The following is a 20,289-nucleotide window of genomic DNA, read 5'->3' as shown; positions in this document are numbered from 1 at the left end:
CGTGCCCTGCAGGTAGCCGCAAATTTACATATTTAATTTTTAGTTAAATTTGTATATATACTTATGATTTTAAGATTATATATCATGTACTTTATTATTATTTCATAACAAATTACTATAATCATAAATTTATGATATTACTTATGTAACAATTATTTTTACATATTGATTATTACAAATTATATAAATATATAATTAAAATTAAAAATTTATTGAGTATCTGCAAATACCCACTACCTAGGAATATCCACAAATATTGCAAATTTAGGCACGGGAAATCACTATCCACTAGGCCCAGACACTTTGCCATCCCTACTAATTACTAATTAGGAACATAAAATTTTTGGCGCTTTACACATATTACCAAATCTTTATGCTGATATCCCAACTTTTCTTAACCAAGGGTCTTCACTGTCATTTCATCCTCGTTCATCACTACACTACACGACACCGTTTGGCCCTCAATTTCCCGGCACACTTGCACCTTCACTTTCTCTAGCCCCATTTCCCCATCCCTCACTATTTCCATTCTGTAATTTCAAATTCGCAGCTATCCCATTTCAATTTCACTAAATTAATCCACTCTTCAACCTTCGATCCTCGATCGCCGCCAAACTCAGCGCTAAAAATTATACTTTTAGGGTTTTTGGGATTGAAACTTTTGATTTCTATAGCAATGGGGGAAGACGAGGAATTGGAAATGGCGATTCAGATGAGCATGCAGCCGGCGATTCCAGAGGACGCCGGAGCCGGAGCTCTTTCTGGCGATTCCGGTGAATCATTGACCCGGCGCAGGGAGCTAATGGCCGCCGCCGCCGAGAAACGGTTATCTGCGGCTGCGATTATTTCACCGTCGCCTTCTCCTCCGCCACCTGTTGGTAAAGTGAATGAAGTGAAAAAGAGTGATGATGAGTTGTGTGTGAAAGATGGGAAGTTGATTAAGGAGGTGTCAGTGGAAGAAGCGAATGAGTTGTTTGTAATATTGTTTGGAAGTGAAGTCTCAAAGGGCATTCTTGCACGCTGGTGCAATCAGGGTATAAGGTAGTTTCTGCTTTTATTTTTTATTTTTCATTTTTTGGTTACTAGTGTTACTATTTTATCACAATATCAAAAGATTATGTTATGTGTTGTCATTTTCACTTTCACGTGCCATTGTGTTGGCTGAAACAATCTTGGTGTTTTAACATGCAAGTTTTGTTACAAGGAGTTGTGTTCGTAGTGAACCTTATGTGAAACAAAATATCCATGATATGTTTCTAATTATAATTATATTTTGATTAAGTTTCTATAAGTTAATCTAAAGTTGATAGATATGTTTCTTCGTGCTGGTTCGCCGGGAACTAAATTGTATAGTAACATAACTTTGTAAAATTCTCATGTGTTGACTACTGAACCGTCTGCTCAATCTGCTGCGTGCTATATTCTTTAAGATGATGTAGTTGCAATGAATTCCTAAACCCGGGAATCTTCTTATGTTGTACTCTATCAGGAATCGCAGCCTTCTTTAAAATTTGTGGACTCTATTTGTTTGTTCCCTATTAACATTTTTTTAAGACTTAAAGCTAAACCTTAATTAGTTGGTTCTTGTTCAAAGTTGATGTAATCTGTGTTAGGTTTTGAATTGTACAGCAAAATTGGAAAGAGAAAGTTTTTTTAATGACGGAGGAGAAATTATAGTAAGTTAATGTTAACTTATTCAGATATGACTTTTTAACTGTTTGAGTTATAAGATTTATTTTACTACTGTATTTCTTCAAGTTAATTTTGTTAATTTGCCAATTCAGATCTTACACGCGCAATCTTCTGTAGGCAAATCCTGTGACCTAGATAATGACCATTTATGGAGGATCTAATTATCAGAATTTCCTCCTGTTACTTGTCATTATAAAAATATAAAGTTGGCAATTTTGGAAGACTATATCACTGTAACATTTTGTCTGTGCATCAGTGATTGCTTGATGTAAATAGTTTTGTAATTAATTGAATGGTAAAGGGCTGGTTCTCTTTTCCTATGTGTCTTTGCATAATAATAAAGATTGAATGAAGTTCTTGTTAATAACAGAATTTAAAGTTCACATTGCTATTTAGTGTAAACATTTTTGCATGCAGTAGAGTACCAATAATCCTTGCCATATGAGATTTTGTTCTCTTGATGCTATAGAACTTCTTAAATTTAGATTTTGAAGCAATGTAGATGTCATCATTGCTTAATATTATTTATTTGGACATTGTTTTGAGCTCCTGTGGAAGTCTTTTTAGTCTTGTCTATTGGCATAAGCTTTGTAGATTTCCTGTAACAGTCACAGATGACCAACTTTTCTTTCTGATGTGAAACTAATTGCTATGCTACACGTTTTCCATTTGTGAAGCGTAATTTATGAATGGATTAATTTCATTCCCTGAAAACCCATACTTATAAAGGAAATCATAACTATCTAACTTCAATTCTTCATCTGCATGTTATGTTTTAAAACACATTGTCCTCTTCTTAAAGGCGTTTTGAATTATATGTTACTTTTACTTCTAAATTCAAATAAGATTTGTACTTCCTTTTTATTGCTAATACCATGAAAACTTTCCTGTAGGTTTAGCTCTGATCCTGCAACGTCAATGGGCCTAGTGCAGCATGAAGGCGGCCCCTGTGGAGTTTTAGCAGCTATACAAGTAAGGCTCCATGAATTTGTGGCAAGTTATCCTAGTTTCAAAACATTTGAAAAAAATCCATATTCCATTATCAAAATGGTCCCTATTTGCTTCTTGTAGTTTCACTCTAAAATAGGTATCTTATAAAATAGAAATGCTAGCTAAAAGGAACCATAGATGTCCCTAAACTGTAAGGATCACTTTCAAATGTTTTGAACCGTAAAGAAGGACTAAATTGAATTTCCAGTGTAACTATAGGCACTGAATGAGTACTGTAATGGTTTAGCCTATGAAATACTGGTGTTGGGTTGTGGTGTAAATTGATTTATGTCTTCTTTTTATGCTTTCTCATGTATATTCTAAGTCAAATGAAATTAATGATGTCTTATTATGCACATTCACTGTTTTCAACTTTGTCACTATAATAATGTTGATTTTGTTGATTCAATGAAGAAAATACTATATACATTTTGTAGCATGGCTGTTCATGTGTCTGCATGTAGTGAAGTATGTCCATTTCATTTTTTCTACTGATGGACAACATAAGTTCCAAAAGCATGTTCTTTTTTTTCTCTCTTCATTTTATGTTGATTTTGATTGTGTTTCCCATAACGTTTCAGGCATTTGTGCTCAAATACATTCTTTTCTTTAGTGATGATTTGAAAGAGATGTCAATCATGCCACATCGAGGTCTAGGCTCATCATCTAGAAGTCAACCTATTCTATCATTTGATTTTGCCTCACTCAGTGAAGATGTTAAACTAAGGTGATTAACTGTTTCCTGATCAGTCCTTTGTGTTTAGATAGGTAAAATATGTTATAATAAAATATTAGAACCCCAGTTCTTTTGCTTTGTAATTCATCCTTTCCTTTTATTCCTCCAATACATTGTCTTCTTGCGTATCATGAACATGACTAGTGATTTGATTCAATAAGGTATGCTTTGTCTCCAAGTGACACATATTTGTCTTCCTTTAATAATGTGTTAGTATTTGCTTTTAGGTTAACCATATATGAGTTTGCTTTTATGATTTCTCTCCAAGTGACACAATTTTGTCTTCTAAGTGACAACTATTCTTCGAACACATATTTTGAAGTTAGGAAAATTTAACCTGATAAGTGGTTAATAAAAGGTTTAAATAGTGCTTAATAGGTTAACCTTATGTTGACTTAATTAGTTGCTGAAACTGTTCCTAACCTAGAAATATTTTTTCCCGTAATTTGTGAATAATAAGTGTCCCTTTATTTAAAGTATGAAGCATTGAATCAGAATGGCTAAAGGTTGGTGTATTTTTCCAACAGCATGCATCCAATGCTGATTAATCTTTGGTTTGTAGCCATCTTCAATGAAGAATACAAGTACGGCTTGGTACAATCATACAACTGAGTTTTGTTTTCCTTCTGTTTCTCATCCTTTCATTGCAGTGGTTGAGAATTCATGGCTTCCTTTTGTTTAACTATTTTTTTCTAAAAAATAATGAGGGATTCAGCAAGAATTAAGATATTGGGTTTCTTATGGGTTCATAAAAAATAGCCTCCACTTTCTCATCTCATTTTTATTGAATAGAAATATTTTAGGTTTTGTGGACTTCATTTGCATATTAGTTGATGTCCATTTTTTTATATTTCATGTCCATAACCTTTAGACGCTACCCAATGTTTTTCTACGTGCTTCATATGTGGCAGTTGGTGGTTGTAAATAAACCATGCTCATGATATATTTTTGTTAATATTTTGTGTGTTCTCTTTGGCAGGGCCCTTGTAAGAAGCATGGGTGAAATTTTATTTTCATGTGGAAGTAATAGAAGGGTTGTGATTGCAACTATGAGCGTCTCAGGGAATGGCATTCAGCATTTTGAAGGAATTTCTGAAGATGAGGTATCATGATTATCGTACCTGTGAATACTCAATTTTGTATGGGTCGCAACAATACCTATATTTTGAAATTACTTTCTTCCTATTTTTCTCCTACTGCTGTTCTCCTTTGATATATCCTTTTCTTCTGAGTCAAGTTTTGTCCATCTAACAGGGCGTTGTGAGATCACTTGAAGGTCTTTCCATTGATTCAGCCTTGGATCTGCAGAAAGTTCTCAGAGTTGAAACTTACACATCACAAACAACTGCTCTGCAGAGGCTTGAAGCAAATATTGCTTTGTTCCAAAGTCGTGTGGGGGCATTGCTTTTCCTAATCTCTGCTTTACTTTCTCGGGGACTGGTATGTCTGTCTACTTCAACCTTGTTATCTATTTCACATTGCATTTTTCAGCTTTAGAGTTCATTGTCTTTTAAAGCAAGGGCCTTGTTCTTTAAATTTTGAGTTGATGCTGTATGCATGTTGTTGTTCCACTATGTGTATAACAATGGAGCATGTTACTATGTTACTAGTGATTATGCCTTCTGAGCTTAAACTATGTTCCATCTCTTTGAATTTTAGAATGCATCTATCACTTTCTGTGTTCTTTAAAAATTGGGGACTACAATGGCAAAAATAGATGTCATAAACTCAAATATGTAACTGAATTTGCATTGGTTGTTTTTATACCTTTAAAATTTCTCAATTTAATGCTTGCAATGTTTTGCTTTCCTCTAGGACTTGGTTCAAAGTGACAGGGATGATCCCAGCTTACCTCTGGTTACTGCTCCTTTTGGGCATGCCTCACAGGTATTCACTTATAGATGATTGAAAAATGTTGCTATCCTTTAAACTGCTCCTCGTTCTATTATTCTATAATGTATAAAATTGCCTTTTTGTATGATTGTTGTGATACAGGAAATTGTAAACTTGTTGCTCTGCGGGGAGGCTGTCCCTAACGTGTTTGATGGGAGGATGGATTTAGGTGGAGGAATGTTTCTGAAAGGTATATCCCGAAACGTGGAAGTTGGATTTCTCACTCTGCTAGAATCCCTGAATTTCTGCAAGGTTGGTCAGTTTCTCAAAACCCCAAAGTGGCCTATATGGGTCGTTGGGAGTGAATCCCATTACACAGTGCTGTTTGCTCTTGACCTCAGCGTTCAAAATGAGAACGAACTAGAAGTAAGAGAAACACAGATCCGCAAAGCTTTTGATGCACAAGATCAGAGCGGAGGTGGTGGTTTCATTAGTGGGGATGGGTTCCATCAAGTCCTAAGAGCGACAAATATCAAACTTCCACAGGAGAAGGCTGAGCAGCTTTCCAATACCGAGTTCATTGTATGGAGTGAATTCTGGCAAGTAATTTTGGATCTAGACAAAAGCTTGGGAGGTCTGAAAGATTCATCAGGATTGATGGGTAAGAAGGCCTTTGATCTCTATCATTTTAATGGGATTGCTAAATCCGATCTAAACGGCATTCAGGTAAACTATGGTGGTGAAACTCCATTGCAAAAACCACGTCTGACGAAGTTGAGAGTTTCAGTTCCCCCAAGGTGGACACATGAGGAATTTATGGCAGATGTGAACGTTGCTTCTGCTTCCAGTGCAAGTGGGTCTTCTGGGAAGGACACGGAAGTATCTAAACCCGAGCCTTCTCAGCATGCACCTTTGGTGGACTGTATAAAGACGCGCTGGGCTCGTGCTGTGTGCACCTGGTCAGGGGATCCTCCTAGCATAGTATGACAAACTTATTTGGAGCCATTGGTTCTTCAATGCCTACAGAAGAAGGAAAGGTGAAGTTTTTGAGAAAGATTTGAGGCATATGAGTGGGAGGTCAAATCTCAAAATTTTCTCCAATATGTGCATAGTGGTTATATAATGTGGATTAATAATGTATTTTTTAACATTCTGTTCCATTTTGTTATGTCATTCACAAGGTACAAAGAAGAGCATTGTGATATCAATTAGGATGAGTCATAGCTATCGGGGGTTATTAATAAACATGAAATCTGTTATTTAAATTGTTGTAAGTTCTGAATAATGACACCCTCTTGCAGAACATTTCTCTCACTCATCCTCTTGCAGAACATTTCTCTCACTCATCCTCTTGCACTGTGCTAATGCTACTTTCAAACATCATAAGCCAATAACGATAGTACTTTATAATTTGGTGTTCAAATGTCACTTAAACTACATAGGAATGAGATTTCAGGGATAATCGATAGAGTGGCTCACAATTTTGGATAGCTGATTCAGTTTCCTGTTATATAGTGTTTGCACTCTACCGATTACACTATAGATATTATTTCATTTATTGATTTAACAAAACATTTAAAAATAATAATAAACAAATCCTATAATGATGATGATCACACAAGTGTTATTATCTTACAATAAGAATATTTTAGAAATATTCATGTAATATTAATAGTTAATTAAATTTAGATAATAAACTATAATATCCTATCTTATTCATTTTCTAATAAATCTCATAACAAACATTGGATATACATTCTATCAAAAACTTAGTTAAGCTTTTTATATATAAAAAAATACTCCCTAATCAAACATGGTTAAATTGTTCTGTTGTCAAATACTTTATGACTCATCTTTTTTTTCCTCTCTTTCTCATTTAAGGCTATTTATTATTCCATTCATTAAAAAAAATGATGTATTATATACACAATTTAAGAAGTCAGAAAAAGTTAGGTAAAAGTTGAATATAATTTGACTAAAATAACAGTATATTTAATGTATATTAAAAATAAATAAAGGAAAAAGGAAGAAGTGATAAATTAAAGTATATTTGAAAATAAAATATATATTAAGTTAAAAAATAAAAAATTTAAACATTCAACAGATTTGGAATCAGGTGAAAATTAAAAAGTTAAGAGGTATGCAACAAAAAAGAAACAATCGGTAATAATGCATAATTAATAAAAATTATTTAATTTATACATTAAATAGAAATAAAAAGTGGATAACGGTTAGTTTCACCATATCCAAAAAAATATTAATTTTAAATATGGATGAAGATCTCAAATTTGGAAACACAAATAATTCTAAGATAAAAAGTCAGGTAGAATTGTTTTTAGTAGTCTCAATTTTCTTTATTTTATTAAAAGTAATATTATATTACCTTACCAATTATTCTTCTCTTCATCACAAAATGATATTTGGTATTGGTAAATCAATAATCAATTAGTAAATACCACCATATAACACATATCACTTTTATATGTAAATTGGAAAATTTGTATGTTATTTTTACAATTGACACATTTTTCATTTACGATTAAATAAGTTAATAATCATTGTCAATAGTAAATTAGTAATGCGTGAATCATTTTGGTGGAGCCTTTTTAAGCTTATGAGTTCCCGAGTTCAAATCTCTAATGATATTAATAGGTTAAATAGAAAAATTTGTATGCTATTTTTACAAGAGATTAACACATTTTTCGTTTAAGATTAAATAAGTTACTAATGATTGTCAATAATAATTACTTCTATCAACAACTGCCTAAATCATTTTGATGGAGCGTTTTTTAGCTTATAAGTTCCTGAGTTCAAATTTGTAATGATACTAATCCGTTAAATACTTGTTATGAGAAATTTAGCTCTCATAATAATTGTACATTTTTTAAACAGTGATCACTCCCTCCGCATTGAAGGAAGAAAAAAGAAGACCTAATTAATGATTAGATTAAGTCGAAATAAAAAGAAACTGACTTATTTAATTATTGCATTAAATATACACCATTTCCAACACTTTCATATGTAACTGCTGCAGAATGTGAGCACACATCCTGTGTATAAAAAATGTGTCAGTTGAAAAAATCATTACACTCTTCCTCACAGGAAAAACATTTCACTTATGGAACATATTATATTTGTGGACTAAATTCTTATTAAAATAAAATTTTAATGTTTTGTTAATATTTTATTTGTTGTTTCGATAAAGATATATCTCTATGTGAAATTAGGATCTTCTTTATTATTATAAAGATAAGTTATTGTCTTTACACTTGTATTTAAGAGTAAAATTATTACATCAATATATTTAAAATGATAAAAGTATTATATTCTTCTATTTTTTAATATTATTTTTCATATCATTGTCTCTTAATTATTAGAAAGGATCTAAGTACTGTAGTCCGAATGAGATATCTCTCCATTAGAGAGTTAAACACACGTGCGGTGTTCATTACAAGAAAATGAGGTGTAAATATAGAACAAGATCTTTAATTCCAGAGAGGCCCTTTCTTCATATTTTCATACAATATAATTATACTAAATAATATAAAATAGGGAAATGGAATATCTCCTTATATAAGGAGATAAATCATCTCCTTCTGCCAATAAAATTATGACATGTGTCATGTTTTATCATTTTCTATAAAAATATTTTTAAAAATAAACAAAATAGCACACATGTCAGATTTTTACTGGCTAGAGGATATAAGTTATCTCATTATACGAGGAGATACATTATTCTCTATCAAATATTACTTTATATTAAATAATACATTTTGATTGATCCGAGACATACACCAAAAGTAGGGCATATCTTCATTAGCAAATGTGAGTTATATGCAACTTCTCCTCACTCACTGGCCAGGTAAAATACAAGTAAACAATATAAATACTGGTAACTCAACTTTTGAGTATCAAATTCACCAAAACCTGCAGAAATTTCTTTGTAATGGAAGCAAACAAGAAGGAAGGTGTAGCACCAAGTATGCAGCAAGATGGGTCTAACGATGAAAGGGTCCTCTCACATGTTACCCTTAACAACAACAATGACCTTCAGGAATTCAACCTCCCTTCACTGCCACTATCACCGCCACCCGTGGCAGCCTTTGGATTTCACGATGTTGTTGTAATGGCTAGTAAGGATTCATTGACTGTGGAGGAATTGAGTAAGAAATTATCTGTGGACTCTGATTTGAAGAGTAGTTGTGGTGGGAAGGGAGAGAGTAAGGAGGATCAATGCAATTGGAAAAGCTATTCTCCTCAAATGGGTGCATCTTCTTTCGTTGTAAAAAGGGTTGTGTCTCCTGAGGAGCTACTTGAACTAGCAAAAGTTGACCCTAAGAAAGCAAAAAGGTTCAGCATTTTCTTATAATCATTGCTTTTTTATCTTTGTTATATATGTTAAATTTTGAGATAACATAACCTTTACTTTGAATTGTTGAGTATTTTCCTGCATAAGTAATTTCAGCAACAAAGTTAAATGTGCTCATGATGCTTCATCATGATTTTTTTATTATAATTTTTAATTAAATTTGTTTATTTCAGGGTACAAGATTGTTGCACTAAGAATAGTTGAGTTGTTATGTGTTGTAGGATTCTTGCTAATAGGATATCTGCCACTAAATCAAAGGAGAGGAAAAAAACTTATGCAAAAGAGTTGGAGGGGAGGGTGAAAAAGCTTCAAGCTCTCTCAGATATGGTCGATGAACAACTTGCCATATGCAAAGTATGTGATTTTCTTTTGCAATATGTTTTACATTAACATAAATGCGGTAACTTTAATAAGGACCAAGTTTTGATTAATTTGTTAGAGTCTCACTACACTAACAATGATGGTGCAGATTTGTTTTACTGTAGTATCAACCCATTAATTTTAATGACCTTTTATTAAATCTGCAACAACTTTTATATAATGCAGAGAAACATTGCAACCAGGATTGCTCTGAATAACCAGTTCAAAATGCAAATTGAGGCTTTGGGACAACAACTACAACAAAAATGTGGTATGCATGCATGGTTCTATGCTTTTTTTTAATGTTTAAAATAATGGGTATTTGTGCTTTCACTCTCACATACATGACATTTACCTCAATAAATAAATACTGTCATTATTATACTTAAAAATGTCTATGTTATTATCAAACTATCACTTACTAAAACCATCCAGAAAAAAATGGGGGATCAAGCATATTGATTGCAAGTACCTTCAACATAATGTGAAAACTGTACTTGTGACTTGAAATTTACTTACATATTATGGTTTTGTTGCTTTCTAAATTTAGTATGTGAATATAAAGTTGACCCACTTTTGTTCTTGTAGCCCTCAGAGAAGCAATGAGGAAGGAACTGGAGTATTATATGATGAAAAATAATGAGTATGCTGTTGATATGGTTAATGATCCTTCTTCTACTGAGTTGGTATCTAAATTTTCTTCCATGTTAGCCTTGCTTCGCCAATGCCCTAATCCTTCATATCAACATCAAGGGACTCATCTGCAACAACAAATTTCAATGCCTCCTCTTCCTCCTTCTAATTCCTTTGGTCAAGCTTTCAATGAGCAATGTGGTCCAAGCTTCTATTACTTCAATCAACTCAATTAGTTTTCATATTATCAAAATGATCAATTGTTGGGGATGATTATCACAAGTAACATCTTCTTTAAACGCGTATTTATATTAAGGTGAGGCTTGTGAAGAACATTGTTCAACAATTGTCATTTGTTGTTATTTGTGTTTCGTAGTTTTAGGCTTAAATTTTAAGCTGTTGTTATGAACTTTATATAATATGTTTTATAATTGTAGCGTGGAACCAGTTTAACATTAAGATGTAGCAGTAAAAGCTACCTTTCGCTATATTTCTAATTATCTTTTAGAATATTTGTTGGTGTGAGTGAAACTTATTTCGGTCATTTTCTAGTAACCTTTATCTGCACCAATGGTTACATTTGATGAAAATATTTTAGATGTTTAGTATAAATATCGGTTGGGGAAATAATATCATTCCACTTCCTAGTCCATAAGTAGATATCATGTAGTAGTTTTGCATGGGGTTTAGTGAGAGTGCCACAAACTCATATCCAATATGAAAGTAAGGATTCTCTATTAATTGAGAGACAAGTACTACAAAAACAAAGGGAAAAACAACATGGTAGACATTTTTATTCTTTTATATATAATAAATTATCATATTTGCCATTAAAAATACTTGGAAAAACAAGTACTTGTCTCTCCATTAATGGAGATGATTCGGATGCTAAGCACCCTTAGGAGGTGACTTCCTAATTGTTGTTTATATTTCCAATGGAGTCTTTTTAGGACATTATTTGAAGCACTCTTGCCTTCCTAACAGTTCTTTGTGACTTGAAGTGAATTTTATTTTGTTTTTTATGTTTAATACATTTACTTTTTTCATAAAAAAATGTATTTTTATCAAAGTATATAAAGTATACAGAATGTTCTTGACAATTTGTTCGAATAATATAATCATATATATAAATAGATAGATAGATAACAAGCATAACAATTATATGAATAGCTAGTTTCAAGGTTGATTCTAAAGGACATATTAAACTCATTTAGCAAGATCCACGTTGAAGATTGTTCTCCATGTTTGTCAAGTATGTACTAAATGTAACTTAAGTAATAAAATTCGTTCGCTCATATAAAACTATCATTTCATGTTCCTTATTTTGCATGCCTATTTTTCAAAAGTTTCGTCCCCTATATATTAGCTAGTTTGTCCAAGAGTAAAGAAACATGTATATTCATTAATGAAAAAAATTATATTTGTCTACTCATAACAAATATCTTTACTTATCACAGTCCTCAAATATTGATTATAAATTTGAGAATTTTGAAACTTTGTTACATGTATACATATAGAGTATGCATGTTCATTGAAGAAATAGTGTCCACATAACTTGAAAGCAAACCAATTGGGTTTCACATTAGATGCAATGATACTTAAAAAATAATGTATTTGATCCTAAAATAACAATTGATATATGAGATTATTATCTTGAATCTTAACTTGAGTATGTAAGTTTAAACTGTTGGAATGAAATGTAATTTAAAATTCTATGCATTTCAAAAGCCCATTAATATCCAAATCTGGGCCAGTTTCAAAAGCCCATTAGTATCCTATACAAATCTTGTATTTATGTCAGCCTGTTATCTCATAAAGCTCTGCCTCATTTTTTTAATAAGAAATCATAAATATCTTATTGTTATAATATAAGGTTTTGGTTCAAATATCCTATACTAATAAGGGAATTAACTTGCTCTTTTGTAGTTCAAATGACTGAACAATTTTCCTCAATCATGTAGGATAAAACTTAAAAATGTTATAACAGTTTTCTTACCACAAATACTAACTAAAAATATTAAAATGAGAAAAAGTTCATTTGAAAACTTAATATTTTAAGTGGTGACTTTTTTTCTCTGTTTATATTTTTGTTTGTAAACAAAGTTTGTAACTATAAGAAGCTTAATTTATAAAAAAACATATAACCAAAATAAACAAAAAAAAATGATCTATATTTTTTATGTAAAAAAAACAGTATTTTTCCATGTGTTGTCGACAAAGTTTGATAATGACTCAAAAAAAAAACATGTCCATATTCATTGTACTAGATGGAGCCTATTGCAATGATTAAACTAGAAAAAATGAATAAGGTGATTGATTCATGTCATGAATACTTGTGTAAAACCTGTCCACATGCACATTCTTCATTTTAATTTTCATTTCAACAAATCGAATTTTCATTTCATTTGCCAGCTTGTGTTCATTTCATTAACTTTGTTTTCATTTTTTATTTCAGTCTTAAAAAATGTGTTTTTTCGTCTTTACAAAATGTACTAAATTTTCATTTTTAGTTCTTAGTTTTGTGTGTGTCAATCCTTGTATTTTCTAAACACTTTGTAGTTGATCAGTATCGTTAGTTTTTAGAAAAAATTAGTGAAGTATAAGTACTAAAATCAAAGTAACTTAATTTTTTTATATTACTAAAAATATCTTATATAAAAAATTAATTTTATTCAAGGTGTATGATTATCTTTCTGAACAATGTCCCGTACAAAAATCGAATTATTAAACATTTAGTGATTAACCCTCGGTAAAATTAGTTCTTTCAAAGTTTTCACAACTAGTATTAAGACTCTCGAAAATGTTTGCTATTTTTTTTAAGAGTTTTGAGCCTTTTGATATGACATGTTATGAAATTTTGAAAGTATAGTTTTTATGAGGAAAATATGGGTTTTTAGATATGTTAGAAGTTTCAAACTTATTTAATTATTTTGAAACCAAATATAATCGTTATACTAGCAAAGAAACACATAATCCAAATAAATAACTTCATAAAATTCAAATATAGAATTTTGTGGAGCTCCAAAAAAAACCAAATTGGTGGAGCTCCTAAAAAACTTTGTCATCGACAATGTCAATGATAACTACTTATATGAAATGATGTTAGAAACTCCCAAGCTTAAAGTTGCCCGTAATTTAAGCTTTTTATGGATTGTCTTTTTCTTTTCATATTCTTTCCTCTAAGTTGCTCTTAGATTAAGAAGGCCCCATCTCCCACTATACTTTGTTCCTATTTTCCAAACATTATTTTTCTTTCAATACAAAGTTGATATTCTCCTCCCCTATATAGCTACTGTAATTTGCTTTTCTCCCAAGTTGTAAAAGATTACTACTATTAATATAAAATTGCATTATTGTTACAAGAATAATGTTAAGACATTGGTTACGACAAATAACACACATCACATGAAGAAAAAAAATGCCTTTTACATCAATCTTTATATAGTATTTATCTAGTATTAAAAAAATGTACTAGTGAGTTTCATATCTTATTGCAAAATATGTCATTGCCTAGTATTATTGCAGTGATTTGATGATATGATATAAAGGAAGAAATAAAAAAGATGAAGTGTGGAAGAAAAAAGTTGAGAAATATAATTACTGACTATTATTATTAGCTAAAGTGATGAGTGAGAATGGAAGAAAAAAACTGATTGAGATTAATTGAATCTGTCCAATCAGTTAATAAAGCTAACATTTCCTTTGATCAGTTATTTTTTATCTTTCCGTAAATTATTGAGCTGGAAGTCACATGTTTTATTATTTATCAATTGCCTTGACTGAATTACATAAGAAAAAAACAAAAACTAACCCTGATACTAAGTTGGATCTGATCTAGTTTTCACATCACAACGATTTCATCTACTTTCTCTCTTCCTCCTCAAGAACCATACACGGATCAAGAGATTCCTATTTATTATAAGTTTGTGTAAATATAAAAAAAAAAAAGGTAACTTGTATAATTTCACTAAAACTCGAAGTGTTAGTGTAATTTATTCTTAATTAAATGTTTAATACTCAGATGGTTACTAAATTTTAGTTCTTCAAGATTTATCCATAAAATTAAGGTGTGGCGTGGTGATGTTGAGGACAAACAGTTTATTTAGACACAAAAATTTGGACACTAAACGTATTTCCTTTTTCGTATTAGACAAAAAAAATTATAAAGGCCTAAAATTGAAAAGTATAAAATATGCCTTATTTTTAAAAGTTAAAGCAAATGCACCGAAAATCAAATGTCAAACTCAAAGAAGATTTGCAAGTGTGATTGTCTTTCGCATGAGTCCAGCTATAAGGACATTATTTTCCGAAACAAGATAATTTATGTAATGATGAATGGGACGTGCAAAATTACTCAAAATATCAACTCTACCTACAAGATTTCATCTAATATATAATAAGGTGTTGAATATATATGGATGTTAATTATGTTTTTAAGTATAGCATGCTTGTAATTATGTGCACGCGTTAATTTTTTATTGAAAAACTATAAATGACATTTTTATTTATATAAATTGTGACAAATTAATTAGATTGGTATCCTATGCCACGTCGTAGCAGTGACAAATATTTCAATCACCAGAAAAAGTTTCGATTCTAGCGCTCTCAGTTCCACTCTCGTGACCTAGTAAGGATCTATCTGAGAACTAAGTATCATATAATAACACACAAAAAGTAATGTGTAATAACATTTATATCCTATGTTTATCATATAATTACATTTATGTGTAAAAACAATCATTTGTATCTCCATTTGTTGTTCATAGTGTCCATAATATAGACAAAATTCCGACAGTTTGAAAGAGAAAATATTTATTTTATTAATATATAGCAATTGATGGTCTTACAAGCCCTGCAAAACACAGTAGCTTGAAAACTACAACGCGTGCACGTACACGTACTATTTTAGACTGACACAACAGAAGCTAGCATTACTAACTACTTCGACACCTTAGCACAACGTTGCTTTACAGCTATCAAAATACAACATACCACAAAACCCAAAAGCATTTAAAATGATTGAAACCAAATCATATTAATACACAATTAACACCAACATTTATTCTTAATCTCTTCTTTATTTTGTGTAACTGTGAAGCGCTTCTTCTTTCCATCGCTTTCTTCATTCGTACAACATCTTCATATCATACGTACACTGATAATGATAATAAACACATGCAAATATTAGTAATCAGTTTAGACTTTAGACCATGTCATAACATAACTCGGTTTCAAACAATATATAAAGTACACAAATGATATAGCATGAAACTTAAATGCAACATTAACATGATCTTTATTAGGGTGGTAAACCTTATAGTTTGAATCAAGCATGTTGCAATTAAAACATACGTATTACAATGTAGATTTTATGAAGGAGGTTTACCATAGAGAGTAGTACTAGCTATGCTATCTAATGGTGGTAAGGAGGGGGAGGTGAAGCATAGATGTAGGAATGGGAAGGAGGTGGAGGAGATGGGTACTTGTAACCAGGCTTCTTCTGTGGAGTTGGTGGAGGAGAGTGGTGGTGGTACACTGGGTGAGGAATGTAGGGAGCTGGGTGGACTGGTGGTGGTGGGGAGTGGTACACTGGGTGAGGATAAGGGTGGGGAACAGGGTGTGGGATAGGATGTGGGTGAGGGTAAGGATGAACTGGAGGTGGTGGTGAAGCATACTTGTAAGACTTCTTAGGTGGTGGTGGAGAGTGGTACACTGGGTGAGGATGAGGTAGAGGGTGTGGGTGTGGTAGGGGGTGTGGGTGGGGTAGTGGGTGAGGATGTGGGTGTGGGAGAGGGTGGGTAGGGACTGGAGGTGGAGGGGAAGAGTACTTGTATGGCTTCTTAGGTGGTGGAGAGTGGTGGTGTGGGAGTGGGTGCGGGTGGGGCAGTGGGTGTGGATGAGGCAGTGGGTGTGGGTGGGGCAGTGGGTGAGGGTGTGGGTGGGGCAGTGGGTGAGGGTGAGGGTAAACATGCACTGGTGGAGGGGGTGATGAGTACTTGTATGGTTTCTTAGGAGGTGGTGGAGGGGATGCATAGTGGTAAGGAGCCTTAGGTGGTGGAGGAGAATGGTAATGGTATGCTGGAGACTTCTTGGGAGGGGGTGGTGGTGATGGATAATGGTAAGGAGCCTTTGGTGGGCTTACAACAACCACCGGAGGTGGTGGAGAAGGGTACTTGTATGGCTTCTTAGGAGGAGGAGGGGGTGATGCATAATGGTATGGTGCCTTTGGAGGGGCAACATGCACTGGTGGAGGAGGAGAATGGTACTTGTAAGTCTTCTTTGGAGGTGGTGGTGGAGAAGAGTAATGGTAAGAAGGAGATGGAGCCTTCTTAGGAGGTGGTGGGGAAGGGTAGTGATAAGGAGGTGGTGGTGAGTGCACTGGTGGTGGTGGTGGTGAAGGGTAGTGATAAGGAGGAGACACCGGAGGGTACTTTTTGGGTGGTGGTGGTGATGAATAGATGTATCCGTCGGCTGAGATTTGAGAAGGCAAGGATAGAGACACAAATGCCAACACAAGAATCAGAGTAGCAGAGACCATTTGGGACCCCATTCTTCTCACCTTACCACAAATTGGGTTCTAGCTAGGTATGCTCTTTGGGAAGCTAGTCATGCCCTTTATATAGTTTATTTCTTTACCCCACTCAACACAATATCTCGGTAACTTTACTTGAAACCATACCATAGTTTATTTACCTTTCATTAAAAAAGAAAAGGGAATAACACTATTAAGTTAGACTATGCTTAAACTTTAGTCTTATAACAATTTGTCCAATATGGAGATATTACTATGTTTTCTGTGGAAAAACGTTGAAATCTTTTTGATAGTCAATTTAGGAAATATGGTCATTCACTGAAGTTTTTACATTGAGAAATATAATAAAAAAAGGAAATATTACTTAGCTTCTCTCGTGTCATAATGGCATTGGAGACAAATTCATGATGCGAAAAGACAAGTCATCAGAGGTGGCAAAATCTTTTTTGATCAACAAAACAAAATTTTATATTAAAAGAAAATTAATTACAAATGCTACAAGAGAAAAAAGCAAAGAAAAGTAAAACAAATTTTTGGATTACAAATCAATACTGGAACAGGATATTGGGTTAGTAACCCATTCCTAATGAGTAAAAGAATTAGTGTCCCTCTCACTATTAATCCAAAGCACTCTAGCATAATCAAAAGTCTTCTCAAGTGAAAATTGGTGCTTTGGTGCAAATTATGGGGAAGATGAGTGGGGTAAAATTTGTCATTTTGTTTGGTTGAGTTATTTTTTGAACCTGAAGCTAATTCGACTTTAAATATTGATTGAATCGGTCTTTAAACCCGACCTATACATGATTAAATATAATGCACATTTATTTTAGATAAAAATTTCTCAATATACTTATTACTATGAATATATAATTTCACATATATGTAGATATTTTGTTGATCATATATATATATATAAATTAAGAGAATCACTAATATTTTAGACCAAAAAGATATCATTATTCTGTACACAGTTCAATAGACACACTTACAAATATGATGAGTAAGTGATCAAGGATGATATCATATTCGTCTCTTACACGACCATAAGTATTGACTCAGAATAATTTCTTAAATCAAAATCGCTCATAGACCTAATAAACCTTGACCATTCGAGTCCAATATTATAATCAAACCAGACCATAATGTTTCTTAATTTTTCTAATTATTCTCTCTTTCGGTTTCTTGATTTATTTTTGCATTTATCGGTTGTTTTTCTTTTAAATTTTCTCTTGCTATTTATAGAGTGTATTTTGTAACATCTTGTTAAATAATTTTTAAATCTTTTGTATTATTTAAAACAAAACTGTTCATAACTTAAGTTTTATAAGTACTAATTTTTAATCAAATAGTTACATGGGATAAAATTGGTTGAGAGAAATGTAATCATATCTAAAAATCTTTGTATAAGAAAATTACTTAATTTTAAAAATTTATAAAATTATTCAATATTAATAAATGGGTAAAATAATTATTTGAAAAAAAAAGTATTACTCAATTTATAAAATTCCAAACAATTTGCCGTGACTTTATTGTGCCTTTGCTCTTTATTTCTTTAATAATTTTATATAGAATAGTCTGATATAATTTGGTGTTCATGTAAGTCATGCCGATAAGTATCATGTTCCCTCTCTCCACTAATTTTTCTTCCCGACATGGTTGGTGAGAGATGGACACACAAGTTAATTTGTATTTCAGTCTAAGAGATTCCATTTATGAGTTTTATTTTTTATAATCATATGAGAGAGAGACTCAACATACTCAAATTTGTATTATATATAAATATATACAAAAGTGTACTCTCTTTTGTATAAGAAATTAATCATTTCTGATATATGTTGTTGTCTCTTTTAATAAATATTATTTTAAAAAATTAAATCTTTAACCATTCAATCATATTAAGGATCTAATAAATTTTATACTACTAGATTAACATTCGTAGTGTATAATGAACAACATGTTCTATGGTTTTTACTCTGTATTGGTGTACCCGATTAAAAATGTATTTTTGAAACTTACTCGTATCATCGTGACAAATACAATGTCATGTACCAAGACAGACTTCTCTGAAATTATAGGGCAAGTCTTGATTTTTCTTTTACTTTTGTCAATGTTATCTTATTATAATTAAAAGAAATAAAACAAAAATGTCATAGCTTATGTTTTGTTTTTGAAATATAATATTTGTCTAATATTCGAGAGTATTCTCTTTTGACTTAAGAAAATGTTATATTTTAAAATATATTTAAGATAATAGTTTTTTAAATTTAATAAAATCTCATCTTATTTTATATTATGAGAGTTCATAATTGCATTTCGTAATATTTTATACTTAACATATGATGATTCTTGTTTTCTTAACCACCGTTTTTAAAGTGGATCTAGATTCACCGAGGCCACAGCTTGCAAGCTAAACAGGGAATAAAGTAGTAGCTACTAATTTAAATTATTATCAAACAGAAAAATATCTTTGTTAAATCATTAAATATTTATAATCTGTCGATTCTCATCTTCACATGTCTTATTTTGAAAATACATAGGTGGTTGTCTAACTTTCTTCCATATTTGTTTGCTAGTCGAACACTTAAAAAGAAAAGAAGAGTTTAAAATGTATGCAATGACAATCTAAAGTTTTTATATTGTTAATATATTATTTACTATTGATTTTTATTACTTTTGTTTGAAAATCAATGATGATTTATATAAATCAATTGTGAATGATTGACTGATAGTTTAAAAACCGTGTATATAAATATTATATTCAAGAAAAAAGACTTTATGGTAAGAGGGTGTAGCAGCCTCAATGATTTTTTTTTGTTCCCCTTTTCTCTCTAGATCTAGTCAATTCATAGAGTTCATGGAAGACATTATTATTGCCCCACCGCTTGCACGTTATAAGAAATTTTAGGTAATTTAAGAACTAAATATTTTATTTTCACATATTAAATTTCACAATAACAATAATATTTTTTAAATATCATGTATATATAATGTACCACACGACTTTATATATTCTAAAACGTTGTTTATATAGAAAATCCCATCAAAAAATTGTTTGGAGCATTTTGCATGGCGGCATTTCTTAATCTGTCATAGTCCTTTTCCTATAAAGACAAGAGTAGCCTATCACATCCTTTTTCCTTTAAT

General features: G+C 31.8%; 2 protein-coding genes and 1 pseudogene across 3 annotated transcripts; 2 read left to right on the top strand and 1 right to left on the bottom strand.

Moving 5' to 3' along the window:
• LOC109335591 (ubiquitin carboxyl-terminal hydrolase FAM188A-like) lies at positions 395 to 6,512 on the top strand. 2 transcript variants are annotated; one of them, XM_019571736.1, is made up of 8 exons: positions 395 to 1,041; positions 2,586 to 2,664; positions 3,264 to 3,409; positions 4,398 to 4,521; positions 4,673 to 4,858; positions 5,234 to 5,305; positions 5,414 to 6,070; positions 6,101 to 6,512. In XM_019571736.1, the coding sequence occupies exons 1-8, from the start codon at positions 677 to 679 to the stop codon at positions 6,236 to 6,238; spliced, it is 1,767 nt and encodes a 588-aa protein (XP_019427281.1). In that variant the 5' UTR covers positions 395 to 676; the 3' UTR covers positions 6,239 to 6,512. The 2 variants fall into 2 exon arrangements, with proteins under 2 accessions (XP_019427281.1, XP_019427280.1); XM_019571735.1 differs by having other exon boundaries at positions 5,414 to 6,512.
• On the top strand, positions 9,155 to 11,065 carry LOC109335596 (transcription factor RF2b-like). Its single transcript, XM_019571741.1, has 4 exons — positions 9,155 to 9,601; positions 9,842 to 9,974; positions 10,167 to 10,251; positions 10,569 to 11,065. Exons 1-4 carry the CDS (start codon positions 9,198 to 9,200, stop codon positions 10,847 to 10,849), a joined length of 903 nt encoding a protein of 300 aa, XP_019427286.1. The 5' UTR covers positions 9,155 to 9,197; the 3' UTR covers positions 10,850 to 11,065.
• LOC109335595 lies at positions 15,409 to 17,215 on the bottom strand (annotated as a pseudogene).

This window comes from Lupinus angustifolius, chromosome LG20 (assembly GCF_001865875.1).
Source record: "Lupinus angustifolius cultivar Tanjil chromosome LG20, LupAngTanjil_v1.0, whole genome shotgun sequence".
Lineage (NCBI taxonomy): Eukaryota > Viridiplantae > Streptophyta > Magnoliopsida > Fabales > Fabaceae > Lupinus > Lupinus angustifolius.
This window is presented reverse-complemented; position numbering and strand designations above follow the sequence as displayed.